Here is an 18,021-nt window from a genome sequence, read left to right as displayed (position 1 = left end):
GTTAAATTAATTAAAAACTAATATACTATTATTCAAATAATATAGACACATTTTTGTTTTGTTTCATTTTGTTTTGTCTTTTCATCTGAGAATTGCTTATATTAGACAAAATCAATAATAAAATTGGTGGTGGGATATAAACCTAACTGTTGATAATAACTAATAGGTGATATGATAAGTATTGGCCACAATTATTTGACATTCGATAATAAATTAATAGTAAATACCACCATTGATAGTAAAATGGATAAACTAAAGAATTAATTGATAGATAATGTCAAAAACATAATAATCGTAAAGAAGCATTATACAAAATCTAAGTTGAGCATTAACTTTATATCTGTGCATAACGTGATAATGAGAATTTGAGCACTCCCACTTGATTTATAAGGCATAAAACGATTCATAAATCTATGCTATATTGCGTCGATGACATCATAAAAACATATTGTTATAAGCTTTTGTTAGTTTAACTACAAGTATTCTATTAATAGATTAACTAATTCAGGATGATTAATATATTTTTGGCATGTAAGCTTATAATCGCATATACAATTTTTAGATTGGGTTATCTTAATTTTAAATTTATTATAAAAATCATTAACTAATTGCCAAATCATATGTTGGTATCTTTGTAACCATACCAATATAATATATGAAATTTTATGAAAGAGAGGTGATAGTAAGCATATTTTATGTTACATTCACATCTCCACCCAACCCACCTTGATTATAAATTTTGTCTCCTGTTTGAACTCTCCATGTAACTCCCTCCTCCTCCTCCTCCTCTTCTTCCTCTCTCTCTCTCTCTTTCTCTCTGTTGATCAATCATGGCTGTTACAGGATCTTTCATGAAACTACAACTCTCTTCATCCCCATGTCTAAAAGCTCCAAAGCTCTGCAAATCCTCAAGAAAACAGGTCACAACTCACACGTCCTTTGATCATTTTCCTTTTCAGTTCCATGCTTTTCATGAATTATGCAAAACTGAAAGCTCCCTTTTGCTCATGTTTATAGCTTAAATGCTTGAATTTACCCAACAAAATATTGGGATCTAATGACGAATCTCGAATAACTGATTTCGGGTTGGATTTTGCTAAAAATGGAAATATGTTTGTTTTTTCAGTTCCGGGTGAAAGCTTCAGCTACCAGCTCAGATGCTGAAGATGCGAAGATGACGATCACTAAAGACAAAAACCGTTGGAAGATCGATTTCTCCGGCGAAAAACCGACGACACCATTGCTGGACACCATCAATTTTCCGGCGCACATGAAAAACCTCTCAACACAGGTTTGATAACTGATAAGAAAACTATAGTTGTTCGTCACTTCTTTCCAGTCAGTTACAGCATCTCTAACTTGTACACTGCGCATATTTCATTGTTTTTTCAGGATCTCGAACAGCTAGCGGCGGAGCTGAGAGTGGATATCGTATATTCAGTGGCAAAAACCGGTGGCCATTTAAGTTCAAGTTTAGGAGTAGTTGAATTGGCTGTAGCTTTACACCACGTTTTCAACACCCCAGATGACAGAATCATATGGGATGTAGGCCACCAGGTGAAGTTATTACTATTTCTTTTTCAAATTGGAGTTGATTTTTGAGTATTATTTGATCTTAACGTTTACCTTTCTGTAAAAACAGGCGTACCCACATAAGATTCTTACAGGAAGAAGGTCAAAGATGAACACCATAAGAAAAACTTCAGGACTTGCAGGTTTTCCGAAACGAGACGAGAGTGTTTATGATGCTTTTGGCGCCGGACATAGTTCCACCAGCATCTCCGCCGGCCTAGGTATGTCTGATTCCCCAAAAAAAAATTGAACTTTTTTTTATTGGGGATAAATCATAAATCATAAATGGTGAATTTGGAATCGATTCAATAGGTATGGCTGTTGGAAGGGATCTATTGGGGAAGAACAACAATGTGATCTCTGTAATTGGCGATGGCGCCATGACAGCTGGACAAGCATACGAAGCCATGAACAACGCAGGATTTCTCGATTCGAATCTGATCGTCGTGCTAAACGACAACAAACAAGTCTCTTTACCCACAGCCACATTAGACGGACCTGCAACACCTGTCGGAGCTCTTAGTAGCACTTTAGCTAAACTCCAAGCAAGTCCCAAATTCCGTAAGCTTCGTGAAGCTGCAAAGGTAATTAATTGACTAATCGATTAAATTTCGCCATTGATTGATCGATTGATTCTGCAATCTAGTAAGAATTCATGAATCTAAATTTCTTGATTCGTGAACAGAGTATCACGAAACATATCGGACCTCAAGCCCATGAAGTCGCAGCGAAGGTGGATGAGTATGCGAGGGGTATGATTAGCGCTAGTGGATCGACATTGTTTGAGGAGCTCGGGTTATACTATATTGGTCCAGTTGATGGACACAATGTTGAAGATCTAGTCACCATTTTTGAAAAAGTCAAGTCAATGCCTGCACCTGGGCCTGTTCTTATTCATATTGTCACCGAGAAAGGAAAGGGTTACCCTCCCGCAGAAGCCGCCGCCGACAGAATGCACGGTAAAGATTATCACATTATCTAAATACCAGACAGTGTGGATCAGCTAAGGGTTGCTGGAATAATAACTTTCTTTTACTTTATCTAAAAAGTTTTGTTCTAGTTTTAGGAGTGGTGAAGTTTGATGTGGAAACGGGAAAGCAATTTAAGACGAAATCCCCGACGCTTTCAAATACGCAATATTTTGCGGAAGCGTTGATAAAAGAAGCTGAGGTGGACAATAAAGTGGTTGCGATACATGCAGCCATGGGAGGTGGGACCGGGCTCAATTATTTTCAAAAAAAATTTCCGGATAGGTGTTTTGATGTGGGTATCGCGGAACAACATGCGGTTACTTTTGCAGCAGGGTTAGCAACCGAAGGTCTTAAGCCGTTTTGTGCTATCTATTCTTCGTTTTTACAACGGGGATATGATCAAGTGAGCATTCGATTCTCACTTTCATTAGACTGGACTGATGAGAGTCTGACATCTGTCCCATCTAAAATCCTATCTTTTTAGATGGAACAGATGGAAAAGTTTGTTCAATACTGTCTAGTCCAGTCAGACAATCTGACTTTTAGACTATGACGGATAACTAATAAATGGATGGAATAATGTTAGGTGGTGCATGATGTTGATCTTCAAAAGTTACCGGTACGATTTGCGATGGATAGAGCTGGATTAGTTGGGGCAGATGGGCCCACACATTGTGGAGCTTTTGACATTGCTTACATGGCATGTCTACCAAACATGGTGGTGATGGCTCCATCAGATGAAGCCGAGCTCATAAACATGGTTGCCACGGCTGCAGCCATTGATGACAGGCCAAGTTGCTTTAGATTCCCGAGAGGCAACGGTATTGGTGTACCACTTCCTCCTAACAACAAAGGAGTTCCCATTGAGGTACTTTGACTTTTTTCTGTCAAATAAGATACTTTTCAACTTCAAAATTGATATAGAATCTTAAATCTTTTTGAGAAAAAGATTCATACCCTCATTGAAATTTATAGCCAACAACAAAATCAAAACATTGGTGATGTTGGTTTTGTAAAAAATTGGTGTCGATTTGAATCTTGAAAATAGTTTATTTGACTTTGACTATTTGACATATGAACAGATTGGTAAGGGAAGAATACTATTGGAAGGAACTAGAGTTGCGATTTTAGGATATGGTTCGATAATCCAAGAATGTTTGGGTGCTGCTAGCTTGCTTCAAGATCATAAAGTGTCTGTAACAGTAGCAGATGCACGGTTTTGCAAACCATTGGATGCAGAGTTGATCAAAAGATTGGCCAATGAACATGAAATCTTGCTTACAGTCGAGGAAGGCTCAATTGGTGGATTTGGATCACATGTTGCCCATTTTCTGAGTTTGAATGGCATTTTAGATGGAAAACTCAAGGTAAACAATATTTTTAGACATTGTTACATAGGCATCACTTTATCCATACAATTTTAGACATTGTTGAACACTTTATTCGGATGACACTTGATAAAAAAAAAAAAAAAAGGCTAACTTTGTTTATGGGATGTTAATTTGCAGCTAAGAGCAATGACTCTTCCTGATAGATACATTGATCATGGAGCACCACAAGATCAACTTGAAGAAGCTGGTCTTTCTTCAAAACACATATGTTCAACGGTTTTATCACTTGTGGGAAAGCCTAAAGAAGCATTTCAGTACAAGACAATCATCTAGATGAAGGCCAAGATCCAACAGTTTGGTTAATTATACAAATATGTTTCAGTTGTTTAGAGTTCAAATCAGGAAACTGAGGGCTAGTAACAGTTTGTGCATATATATGTTGTTTTTCTCCTTCAAAAATGTAGTCATGTATTACATAATTTCACCAACAATAGAGGATTGTGCAAGATTAATGAAAATATTTTTAGTAAAGAAGAAAGATGGGAGGGGATTTTGCTATACTTATTTTTGTTTTTGGGTTCTAAAAGGATGGCCGAAAGTTATATTATATTATAATTAGTGTGAATGATCCCAACTTGAAGCACTCAAGCTGACACAAAATAAATTATCATATGTTTGTAAACATGGGAACCTTTGTTGTAGCCTTATTGTGGCTATCCAATATCTTGCTTTTACGTGAGTCCTGATATAACTTATGTCGTCCACCAAGTTTGCCCTATTAGCACGATCCACAAGAACACCATACAAATGTGTTGAAATGTTTCATTTCTTCAAGGCATTCTCTTATGGTCTTCAACTTCGTCTGTTTTCAACGGAAAATTCCATCTCTTATAGTATGCAGACTAAGTAGGATGTTCTTTAGGTCATTTTGTCTAAACCAAAAGCCATTCCTAATCCGATAGATGGATGATTCATTTATAGAAAATAGTGAATAAACACCAAGAATATTGATCCTCTCACAATTAAATTTGTTTTAAGTTTCAAAGGTTTTCTCTATTTTGTTCTTAAGAACACTAATAGGAATTGGCCATTCTTGGCTAAGGGCTAATATTTTAGATTCAATTCATTATGTTTCGTTAAAAAGGCAAAAATATAATTTCACATTCTCTTTAATTTTATCATTGATCCATCGAATCAACTCGAATTATAATTTTTTCCACAGAATCAATTCCAATTATCATTCTCTCCACATACCCACCTACCGCTACCCACCTCCCCCACTCGTGGTAGACTCATAGAATTTTGTTATGGGTAGCACCAAAATTTTTTATGGAAAAGTACAATAAGATAATTAGAACCGATTTTTTTCCTTTGTTGTTGGAGTATGTGGGGCAAAGGCAACAAGCCTAGTTGATTCACCAAGGTAATATGCTATTAAATTGGACTTTTTGTTTAGTAAAAAATGGGCTAATTAATTAGAATTTGAACTTTTGATTTAGTCCAGAAGTTACACCTATTTAATCTCAGCATGCACAAATAAAATTCAATATTTTGAATATTTATTGGAAGACATTGAAGGGTAGCACATGCTACCTATGCCAATTATCTACGTTCGCCCCTGATCCCAACCTACATACATATACCCCTACTCTACCCTCATCCCATCAGCACACCCTCATCCACACCCACGCCCATGCACACACACATACACACATAGATATGTTTCTTGGGTCCCAATTTGTACTTTCCGCATTGGTTCTCGGGGGTTTGTTTCTACTAGTGGTGATTTGTCGAATTGTGTGTTCAGTAGTACAAAATCATTGATGAAAATTTTGTCATCTCCAATTTTACAATATTGTGTTTGAAATGGAATTTGTGTTGAAGAAATTTGAGAATCAAAAATTATGTTAAGAGGTTCTGTCAGCATTTTGAGTATCGTTGCTCAAATGGAGGTTGGAATTGCGACTTTGGCGGGAATTGATCTAAGAGATGGCTCTTGTGAGCTCGTAGGCATTTTGTTTCGGTACAAAAATGTTTTTTTTTTTAACATGTGAGGATTCATTTAAGAGAACTTAAAAATAGAAAGCCGAAAGAAGAATAATGTGAAAAAAAAATGAAAATTTTAAATGGTTATTTATAGTTTGATTTTTTTTTAAAAATAAAGTTATTATAACAATTGTGAGAAATTAAAAGGAGAAAGAAAAGATAAGAGTTTGAGATTTGTGGCGGATATTCACTATGTTTTCTAGCTTTTTCCCTATACCGCAAGTAGTGTAGACGATGTTTTTGCTCTCCCTGTCACTCCCATTCAGTTCACTCTTACTAATCAGTTTAATATTATAAAATTTGTTATTTATATTAATAATGTTAGTATAATATACTGTTAGTTTTAATTATATTTATAAATATATTTTTATATCATTTAATAATTATCATCTAGATTTTAATTGAACATTTCATATTTCACCTTTTTATACATAGCCACCTTATTTTCCATCACTTTCTATCATATTTGAAAACCTAAGAAATAATACACACTTTCATTTTCTTAAGGGTTGTACTATAAGCACCTTCTTATCCATATTTACCCTTCTAAAATCAATCAAATCAAATTTTTAATATTTGATTTGACATCATTTTTTTTCTTTTTAACACAGATTATTATTATTATTATTATTATAAATTTTGCACAAAATTTTAACATTCGGACGACATTATAAATTCAAACGGCTATACAAAATAGGTTTTTAAATATTTTTTATATTTTAATATTAATATTATTATTATTGTTATTATTGTTATAAATTTCGAACAACATTTAATTACGCATCAGAACATTCGGCTACATGGAAAACATAGTATAGTGATCGATTAAATGTTTTCAATCCGCATAATGCACCAGGCAATTATAATATCATACCAATCAATATCCGTAGTTAATAGGGATAAACTTTGTTTTTGTTTCGATTTTATATAATCGTTCGAATTTATAATGTCTGATTTATAAAATGTTGTTGGAAATTTATAATAATAATAACAATAATAATATTAATATTAAAATATAAAAAATATTTAAAACAGATTTTATATAGCCGTTCGAATTTATAATATCGTCCGAATACTAAACTTTTGTGCGAAATTTATAATAATAATAATAATAATAATAATATAAATTTTAAAAAAAATTAAAAACAACAAAAAAAAAAATACAAAAAATCAAATAGGGGGTGAGATTAGAAAATGAATGGGTAGTTATAGAAAACCCTTCCTTTATTATTATTATTTTTAAGTTAAATTAAAATACCATAATTTAATAAATAATGAAATTAATAAAAACATATTAATAGATACAAAAATAATAAAAACGTAACCATCATAAAAATAATTAAAACCAAGTTATAATATTTTTTCCGTACGATCACTGACCTGTCTTATTTATTTTCTTTTCAATCGTAAATATAAACAAATGAGTGAGAAGATGGCCATGCGGCAAATTTTGTCTATGCGGTGGGGTTTACACACCGGGCCTTCTGCAATAACAAAAATTAATATTTCAGTTAATCTCTCAAACACAAGCTTTGTAAAACACGACAAACTATATATTAAAACAAAATTTTAAAATTGATAACAAACTATTAGGTTAAAAAATTATTGTACGTACGTAAATATCAATTTTAAAATTTTGTTTCAATGGACAAATTTGCAGGAACCATTAAAGATACGTGCGGTCCATGCCATGTGAAATGGTTTTACCTACGTATGCATAGCGGTCCATCTATATATTGTCCCAACCTCTATATTCTCACATAATCATTTATGTTTTAGAGTGACTGCTCCAACAACCAGATACATTTTACAAACTCATATCTAACGCATTTGAAATTTAAATATAATTTCCCAAATAATAATATGATGCAATTTATGTTAGATATTACATCAAAATTAATGTCTTCAATTTCGTTTTGCCAAGTATATATATATATATATATATATATATATATATATATATATATATATATATATATATATATATATATATATATATATATATATATATATAAGTAACAGTGAAGTGATATATACTGATCATAGGAAACGCTCGTAACTTCACCTCCTAGTTGCTCAGAAGCAAGCCAGTCTCCATGGCCGAAAATGGCGATCGTAAGCTTCACATAGCAATGCTCCCATGGCTGGCCTTTGGTCACATTATCCCGTTTCTTGAGCTAGCAAAACTTATGGCCACTAAAGGCCATAAGATTTCATTCATTTCAACTCCTCGAAACATCCACCGCCTTCCTCAAATCCCATCAACCTTAACTCCTCTCATCAACTTCATCAAAATCGATATACCAAAAGTTGAAAATCTCCCAGAAAACGCCGAATCCACAAAAGATTTACCTTTCGATAAGGTTAAGTACCTCAAAATGGCATGCGATGGCCTCAAAAAACCCATCACAGATTTCCTCCAAACCTCATCCCCAGATTGGATCATCTGTGACTTTGTTACGTATTGGTTGGGGCCACTAGCGGCGGAACACGGCGTCCGCACAGCTTATTTTAGTGTTTTTCCGGCGGTAATGCTTGGTTTCGCGGGTTCCCCGGAGGTGTTGATGTACGGCGATGATGACCAGTCGGTGGAGCAACAGTTAATGAGCCAACCAAGGTGGGTTACATTCGAAACCGAAGTTCAGCCATCTCCTTTTCAGATCACCAGATCACTTCAAAACTTGACTGGCGACGATGAAAACATCAAGGATGGTTATCGTCTCGGAGCCACCGTCATCGGCTGCGACGCCGTGATTGTGAGAAGTAGTTCGGATTTTGAACCGGAGTGGCTGAATCTCCTGAAGAAACTTTACCGAAAACCTATCCTTCCGGCCGGGCTGTTACCGGCAGCGGTGGCAGACGACCATGCATGCTGGGGGGAAACGAGAGAGTGGCTGGACAAGCATGAGAAAGGCTCGGTTGTTTACATTGCTTTTGGAACCGAAACGAAACCGAATCAATACGAGTTAACTCAGTTGGCTTTAGGGTTAGAATTGTGTGGACTACCCTTTTACTGGGTGTTAATCGATCGGCGTGGGTCATCAGATGACGAGGTAATCGAGTTGCCACGTGGGTTTGAGGAGCGGACACGTGGACGTGGGGTGGTGTGTAGAGAGTGGGCACCACAGTTTAAAATACTGAGTCATGAATCGGTGGGTGGGTTGCTGATTCACTCAGGCATGAGTTCGGTGGTGGAAGGGCTTCAACTCGGTAAACCACTCGTATTGTTGCCTTTCGTAATAGACCAAGGCGTGATTGCAAGTTATTTGGTGGAGAAAAAGATGGCGTATATGGTTCCTAGGGATGAGTTGGATGGGTCGTTTACGCCAGAATCGTTGGCTGACTCACTGAGTCTTGTGATGGTGAGAGAAGAAGGAAAGATGTATAGAGACAAAGCCAAAGAGATGATGTCGATGTTTGGTGGCAGAGATATTCAAGACAAGTGTTTGGATGAGGTGCTGCAATTTTTTCAAAAGTCTTTGAAATGATAGTTTGGTTTCGGAGGTCCGTGAAATAACTATAGACCGTTAGAACCTAAACACTGTCGGTCATATCAACTTATCAAGTGTATAATCTTTCTATACTAAATAAAAGTTTGTTTTTATAAGTTTTTTTTTTTTTTTTCTCTTAGAGATTTGTATTTAATATTTGTAGTATTTGAAGAGTTTGTCAAATATCAATAAATTAGGTGTAAGATTTATTTATTAAATGGGTTAATTAAAAAAAATTAAATATAAATGTCTAAATATTTAAGAATTTTGCTTTTATAAAAAAATAAATAAAAAATAATGAATTATTAATTTTTTTTTATCTTTTGAATTTAAATAAATAAACAAAATAAACCAATAAACTTTAATTTAGGAATTTTGAAATAAGAATGTAAATCAATTAAAAATTTTGATATTTATTTATTACTACATTTATTGTAATTATTATATTAAAGTATTATGTAGAATTTATTAAAATAGAAAAACTCATAAAATAATATGTGGGAAAAAAAATAATTCAAAATAACCATAAAATTACAATGATAAATGAAATGAAAATGTGATATATAGTAAAAAAAAAATTATTATGATAGATTTAATGTAATCCTTTAAGATGGAATCAAGTAATTTAATAAACATTAACTTATTACTACTATATCCTCTGTAATTACTTCCAACTGTATTTTACTATTTAGCTTACATTTTGTAAAATCTCTGAATATTAGACATATATTACTTCATATATAATATCAAATTTAAAAATATTAAATATATTTACGACATAAATATATGTTTATCTTTCTTTTTTGAAATTATTGTTCCTATTTTCTGTGTAACTATATCATGTAAATAAGGAGACTATGATTTTCATTCCAATTTTATCTCGTTAAATAAGGAACTTTTTATTTCTACGATAATATAAACCATCTTTTTTTGAAACAATAGATTTATGTTACTCTTAAACTAATACTCCTAAATCCACCTATGTTCCTAATGGGACTTGAACCCTTGATCTTAAGAACGAAAAACAACACCAGACATCGTTGGACTAGAAGTTCATTGGTTAATAAAAACAATCAAATATTGTATTTTCTCTGTCATTCTTCATTTCAAATTGTATTCTTTTCAATCGACAATAATTTTTGCAAGTAATTCATAAATATAAGTACATGACTTAGTGTATTTTTGTCATTTTCTTTAATCTCTAAAAATACTAATCAACTATTTCTTATTGTATCAGTGGACAAATAACCATTTTTTTAGTTTAAACCAAATTGATGAAAATATGTTCTGAAAAAGTAGCAACACATAGCAGTCAAAATTATTATATCCGTTCGAAAATAAAATAAGGTAATAATTTTATGTGTAACTAAATCCCATTAAATCATGTAATAATTCTCGAAATCTCCTAAAAAAGTTCATAAGTATTACTTTATCATATATTTTCCTCAATCAATGTTTTATAAGTATTACAAATACTATATTTCACATAATTATTTGAATTAACGATTATAATTTTATATAAACAAAGAAATATAAATCTCATAATTAATAATTTATTGAAAATAATTGCTTAATAATTTAGAATTTTTACTATAAAATTTTAATTATTTTTGTAATCATCGTTCCCAATCATTATAACCTAGTAACTAATAAATGCTGGTGAAATTTGTGAATCAGATTATCTTTTAAATAGAAGTGAAAGTAGATTTGTTATTTATTTACTTTTTTCTTATAAAAAGAGGACGATATATCCATCTCTCTTAAATCTTCTAACTATGAAAATGACATTCTCAAAAAGAATTCCTGGATCATGGGTACACTTCAATTTCACTTTTTACTTTTTTCTTTGGATATGTGTTTTTTCTGCCTTACCGTAAGTCTCACTACTTCCCGGCTCTCCTTGTTCTCCCTTTTTGTATCATATCTAAATAGAAATTGTTTAAAATTTCTAACTATTTTACATCTGAACATAATTCTAAAGAGACTATTGCATCCAACTAGAATCACGACATCCCAGAAAACCAAATGTACAAATTGTCTTAGAATCTCAAACATCTAAAAGGTCATTTAAGAATTCTCTTACACAAATAGAGCAAACTTTTCGCCAAGGTCATAAAATCTTGGCTAGAATCCAAATTGACCTTGAGAGGGATCCTCACAATAAAGATCTTCATGAAGAACATAGTCGATACCTAAATGCCTATAATTAGGCTTGTATTGACTAAAATCTTTGCTAGAATCCAAACTAGGTTGTTTAGTTCGGGGAAAGAGACAAAAAAAATCTTTTTTTCCATAAAACCATAAAAACTCGCAATACCATGAACCACATCAATATCATCCGAAACAACAATGACGAATGGTTGAATGGGGATGCTTTTCCAAGCCTTTTTGTCTCCCATCTTTAAGAGTTTATGGCACCATCCACCCCTCTACTCCAATTCACGATCAAATGTCTCTCTTCTCCAATAATCTTAGTAAGGATTAAGCTACTTCTATGTTTCATCCTATCACATAACAAAAAGTGAATAATGTCATCTTCCAAATGGATGACGACAAAACCCCGATTCCTTATAGTTTCATAACCAAGTTCTTTAAATCATCTTGGGGTTCTACATTTCGTGATTTTTTTCTTTCCGGGAAACTTCTCACGACCCTCAACAGCATCATCATTTCCCTAATTTCTAAAACTAACTCTCCAACCAAATCTATTGATGTTTTCCCTATTATATGTTGCAATTTCATCTATAAAATCATCAGCAAGATCATTGTGGATCGTATAAAAGACCTTGGTTAATGAAAATCAACATTTATTAATTGGACGCTTAATCACAGTCAATGTTCTTCATGTTCAAGAGCCTATGCGTGATTGCCATAGGCATCATGTCCCATCCATATGCACCTTCTAAGTTTATTTCTAAAAGATGTATGATATTGTTGATTGGCATTTCCTCGGCACATCCATGTTTGGCTTTGGTTTCCCTCTTTCCATGATTGAATGGATTTTTGACATGTGCTTGACAACAATATACTTGAACGAATTTTTCGACAAATATTTGGATTCAAAGCTCCTTTGGCTTGACTCATTGTATTAGTAATATTAGTAACATTTTTCGAGTTTTATAGAAAGTATTTTTTTTACTAATAACGTTAATTACTTAATTAAAAAAATCATATATTTGTTCATCCTCATGCGGATAAAGGAAGTTTTCAAAAGCAATAACTCATTTTTATATCAACCATATTTTTTTAATGATCAAATGTATTATAATGCAAATAAATAATACAATGATATCATGTGGAGCGGTCTTTCTTAACATCGATGGACTTTATTAAATATCTAGCAAATAAGTCATTTATATCCCCATAAATTTGTTTAATTTTTTTAGGGTTTTATATAGAAAATTATCATTATTTTGGGAAAATTTTTAATAAAGTTCTAAAAAAAAATTAACAGAAAAGTCTCAATTATTTAACATTTTTTCAAATTAACGAAAAAATCATTTTTTATATTTTAACGGTTAATAACATATTATGTGATTTTTTTTTAAATAATGAGATTTTTCTATTTAAAAAAACTTTAAGACTTTATCAAAAATTTTCCCAAAATAATAGGGTTTTTTCGCATAAAACGTTTTTTTTTTTTTATTATGTCATGCTTTAGAGTCATACGAATTTATTGACAAAAAAATGGTTGTAAATTTTTTTTTGATAAATCTATAATATGAATAATTGGATTGATAATTTGTGTGCTGCTTCACCTTAGTTGTGTTTGAACAAACATACATCAACATTTTTCCTTTGACATGATTTCTAATAATTTCAAAGTAAAATAAATTAGTATTAATGAAACTAAACTAAAGTTGCTACTTTATTGTAACTTATAATTACTCATTTTGATTGTTTAGTTTAAATTACAGCAAGTCATTTATAACGTGTTAAATTAATTAGTTATTAATTCTAAAATAATATATTTGACTATCAAATAAATAATGATCGGACAAGACAATTGGTAGATGGGATTCAATCGGTATAAACCTTTTATGAAAATCCAACAACTAGATGATTGTGGCTATTCTAGCACCACTATATGGGTTATAACTAATTTAACACGTTATAAATGACTAATTATACGTAAAATAAACTAATTAAACTAATTATAAATCGAATTAACTAATTTATTTTTAAAGCTTAGTTTCTTTGCTTTTGCAAAATAATTTTCATCTAGTCGGTATATTTACAATAGTAAACTAATTAAACTAATTATATATCAAATTAACTAATTTATTTTTAAAGCCCATTTCCTTTTGCTTTTGCAAACTAATTTTCATCTACTCGGTATATTTACAATCATTTTTAAACTTCTTCTTTTCCTTTTGCAAAATAAATATTATATGTTCGTTTTTTAGAATAGTCTTCATGTTTTAAATTTGGGTAAATTACACCGTTGGTCCCTCGTGCACATGCCAGAAAGCATGTTTAGTCCCTATTTCCAAAATTTAACTCGTGCAGTCCCTCGTTGTTATTTATCTTGCATGGTTAGTCCCTATGTACGTTAACTGTTAACTCCTTCCGTTTAAGCCACCCACGTGCCTTGCACGCAGGGGCATTTTCGTCTTTTCAGGGTTTGTATATATGAACCAGTATGGCGCGACTTCGATAACCGATCATTTCTGATTTCATCCTCCGTCGACCCTTAGCATTGCACGAGAAAACCCTAGTTTTCTACGATGGTGAACTGGAGGATTAGGCAAGAATGGGAGGAATACGATCTCCAAAGCTCATACGGTAAAATTTTCTACATTTTCAGTTGATCATCCATTATACGTTCCTAAAACGTAATTTTTTTTTGGGTTCGCAGCTGACAATCCATGTATGTTCTCGATACGATTGAACTATGGTGGAGTTTTTACGAAGTTTCCAGGCCGCAAATACATAAAGGGGAAGATGAAATATATTGATGGCATTGATAGTGACTTGTTCTCGGTGCATGATATGGACGAGATAATGGAATTGCTTGGTTGTGTGGAACCAGGTAAAAGTATTTATTATCATTTCAAACGACCAACCTGTGATTTAGATTTTGGGTTATATGCTTTGGGTTGTGACGAAGATATAAACCACTTTAGGTCATACGTGTATGAACACAAGGTGATAGAAGTGTATACAGAGTTTTGGGAAACCAAGCTCCATACGTATCAAATGTCCCCAAACCCTGCAAAGATAAAGATACACGAAATTCCTGAGTCCCTTTGTCGTAAAAGCTTGTTATTGACATGGTCAAATTCAGGGGATTGTCCTAGTGAAGAAGCCCCTGTTTTTGAGAATGTAGAAACTATGGACGAACCCCCTAGTACATTACTTGAAACAACCTTGGAACAACCCCTTGTTACATTGAGTGAAACAGTTGAGTCAACCCCTGCCTATATACCAAGAATTGAAAGCCCTTTGACTGAACCAATGATAGGAAGCACATGTCCTAATGTTGATGGTTGGGATGATACATTTGAATGGTGTGGGACTCCTATGGAATAAGATGAACCAAATAGTGAAAAAGCAGGTGAAGACAGTCAAGCTAGTAAAGACAGTCATGATAGTGATGACACTGAAGATAGTGAATACAGTCAAGATAGCGATTACATAGTTGATGAAGATAATTTGTTAGATGATCCAGAGGTTGATATGAAGAACTTTCACCTCAACATTGACAAAGAGGTGGAGTGGGTTGGAAGTTTTCCTGATGATCGAGATGAAGCAGTAGAAGGTGATGAAGAATTAGAGGTTATAAACACTGAAGAATTTGTATCTGCATCTTCATCAGATGAGGGTGAAGCTAGTAAAAAAAGGAAGAAGATAAGAGATTTACGAAGAGCACATAAGAATGAAGCAGCTGCTATCAAAGATCCATTTTACATCCACCAGACTTTTAGCACAGCCAAGGAAGTTAAGCAACAAATTTATCTTCATTCCATACAGAGTAGAAGGGAGTTAGACTTCGTCAAGAATGACAAAAATAGGATTAGAGTGGTTTGCAAAGGGACAATACCAAACCTTGGCAGACCAAAAAAAAGAGAAGAAGATCTGCAACAGAAGATGATGGAGTGTCCACAAAATGGAAATCTGTAACATGCACAAAATGTGGAAATGTGGGCCATAATGGAAGGACCTGCAAGGGACAATCACATACTGGGAATGGAACAGGAGAAGGTGCAGCAGGGAATACAACAGGAGAAGGTGCAGCAGGTAGCAGTGGTGGTGTACAAAATGGAGTTGGGAACAAAGGAAAAAGCCCCATGCTTTGAGAATTTGTAGTGTTGTATTTTGATACTTTGTTGTTATGTGTTGTATTTTGATACTTTGTTGCTGTGTAGGATAACTGTTTGTATGCCACAAGACTATGTTGTTATTTTGGATGTCCCTTTATGTTAATGGTCAATGGTTATCTTGGATATTTTAGAGTTTTTGTCCTTTTTAATTGTTATATTGGATGCTAGTATTGAATGGTATATTGCATATGTTGCCATTACAATATACACATACCAACTGATAACATTGAATGGTATATTGCATAGTATTGAATGGTATATTGCATATGTTGCATATGCTAGTATTGAATGGTATATTGCATATGTTGCATATGGTATATTGAATGGTTTAATTGTTTGTATGCCATATACCACATTTTCATTAAATTTGAACACCAACTGATAACACCACATTATGATTACACAATATATTGTAACTAAAATTGAAATTTTTTTGTTAATACAAATAACATTACAAAGAGTCTCCATTACAATATACACATACCAAAATACTAACAACTTCATTACTTAACCTACACTTTATATATAAGGACTGAAACAAAAAAAAACCCAGCTAATAACTAGGTAAAGCTTCAATTTGCGATTTTGTTCTTCAAGTTTCATCCTAAACGCCATACAATCACAGTCCTGATCATAATCATTCACCCATCCTATGAACTTGCATAATGGTCCCTGAACCAATTAAAGTAGATGAAGAATTAGGGCAAAATTAGAGAAGACGAAGAACGAAATTGAAGTCATTAACCTTACCTTTACTGTACAAGCATAATAGAGTTTCCCAGGGTTTCTTTTGCTATAAGATGTGCGAATCACTGCAGTGGCTCCACAATTGCATTTAATATCGATCATTGTTATGTATTTGGAAGAAATCGATCGAACGAGGGGAAGAGACGAACGAGGGGAAGAGACGAATGAGAGGATACAGAGGAAAAGAGGGTTGCAGTGTAACGGCATTAAATATAGACACAAACCCTGAAAAGACGAAAATGCCCCTGCGTGCAAGGCACGTGGGTGGCTTAAACGGAAGGAGTTAAAGTTAACGTACATAGGGACTAACCATGCAAGATAAATAACAACGAGGGACTGCACGAGTTAAATTTTGGAAATAGGGACTAAACATGCTTTCTGGCATGTGCACGAGGGACCAACGGTGTAATTTACCCTTTAAATTTTAAAAGATGGGTTTCTACTTATCGTAACCCTATTTTAAACCAACAACCTGAAAATATGAAAACAAGGTACGTGATTTTTCGACACATATTGGATTCAAAGCTCGTTTGCTCGACTCATTGGATTAGTAATATTACTAGCATTGTCGAGTTTCATAATAGCGTTAGTTATTTTAATTAAAAAGTCATATATTTATTCATCCTCATGCGGATGAATAAAATTTTCAAAAGCAAGAATTAATTTTAACATTAAACATGTTTTTTATTGATGAGATGTATTGTGATGCAAATAAATAATACAATGATATCATGCGAAGCAATATTAACATCGGTGGTTAAAGAGACTTTACCAAATATCTAGTAAGTCCTTTAAATCGTCGTGAATTTATTTGTTTTTTTTATTGTACCACGTTTTAGAGTCAAATGACTGTATTGATAAAATGTTATTGTAAAGCTTTCTTGATAAATCTATATCTCTTTGTCGACAAATCAAACCAATTTTTGAGACCTTATTGTATGATTACGTGGATAGATAATTTGCGTGCAAATTAATTATCCTAAAGTCATATTTGGTCATCATCACCTAGTTATGTTTGATAGGCAATACACTGACGTTTTTTCTTTCATATGATTTTTAATAATTTCATGGTGAAATACGTTATTATTAATGAAAATAAACTAAAGTTGCTATTTTAGTGTAAGTTAATTACTCTTTTTAATAGTTTAGTTTAATATATAGTTAGTAATTTATAATAATCTAAATTAGTTACTAATTCTATAATAATACTGTAAATAATTGTCATACAAGACAGTTGGCAGACTATTCGGTATAAACCTTTCAAGAAAATCTAATAATAAAGTTGATTGTGACTATTCTACACATCACTGTTTGGGTTATATCTATGAACATTACAATTGAAACTAATAATTGTAGGGAAGTTTAGGGTTTGTGGTGGAGATCTGGATATCAACTTAGATCGTGATGTTGTTTTCCGAACTGATATTTCTACCTTATGTCTGGATTACAAGAAATTCAGTGTAGGATAATCCAAGTGGACACTTACGATTCTAGGCACATAAATTGTAAGCCAATATACTAGAGGATTCTATGGAAGTAT

General features: G+C 32.9%; 1 protein-coding gene, 1 long non-coding RNA gene and 1 pseudogene across 3 annotated transcripts; 2 read left to right on the top strand and 1 right to left on the bottom strand.

Annotated features, from left to right (window-relative positions):
- The first annotated feature begins 707 nt into the window (after positions 1–707).
- Positions 708–4,392, top strand: LOC145036664 (1-deoxy-D-xylulose-5-phosphate synthase 2, chloroplastic-like). 2 transcript variants are annotated; one of them, XM_078985131.1, is made up of 10 exons: positions 708–920; positions 1,127–1,291; positions 1,393–1,557; positions 1,643–1,793; positions 1,885–2,156; positions 2,258–2,531; positions 2,639–2,946; positions 3,130–3,411; positions 3,626–3,910; positions 4,052–4,392. In XM_078985131.1, the coding sequence occupies exons 1-10, from the start codon at positions 831–833 to the stop codon at positions 4,205–4,207; spliced, it is 2,148 nt and encodes a 715-aa protein (XP_078841257.1). In that variant the 5' UTR covers positions 708–830; the 3' UTR covers positions 4,208–4,392. The 2 variants fall into 2 exon arrangements, with proteins under 2 accessions (XP_078841257.1, XP_078841256.1); XM_078985130.1 differs by having other exon boundaries at positions 2,633–2,946.
- A 3,555-nt stretch (positions 4,393–7,947) lies between these two features.
- Positions 7,948–9,527, top strand: LOC145036666 (UDP-glycosyltransferase 91A1 pseudogene; annotated as a pseudogene).
- Positions 9,528–16,144: 6,617 nt separating this feature from the next.
- Positions 16,145–16,892, bottom strand: LOC145033696 (uncharacterized). Its single transcript, XR_013677658.1, has 2 exons — positions 16,485–16,892; positions 16,145–16,406 (listed from the first exon to the last, which is right to left on the bottom strand). It is a non-coding gene; the product is annotated as an uncharacterized LOC145033696 (long non-coding RNA).
- Between the last annotated feature and the right edge of the window lie 1,129 nt (positions 16,893–18,021).

This window comes from Lactuca saligna, chromosome 3 (assembly GCF_052625555.1).
Source record: "Lactuca saligna cultivar CGN05327 chromosome 3, ASM5262555v1, whole genome shotgun sequence".
NCBI lineage: Eukaryota > Viridiplantae > Streptophyta > Magnoliopsida > Asterales > Asteraceae > Lactuca > Lactuca saligna.
Note: the sequence above shows the minus strand (reverse complement) of the source record. Positions and strands in the feature narration are given on the sequence as shown.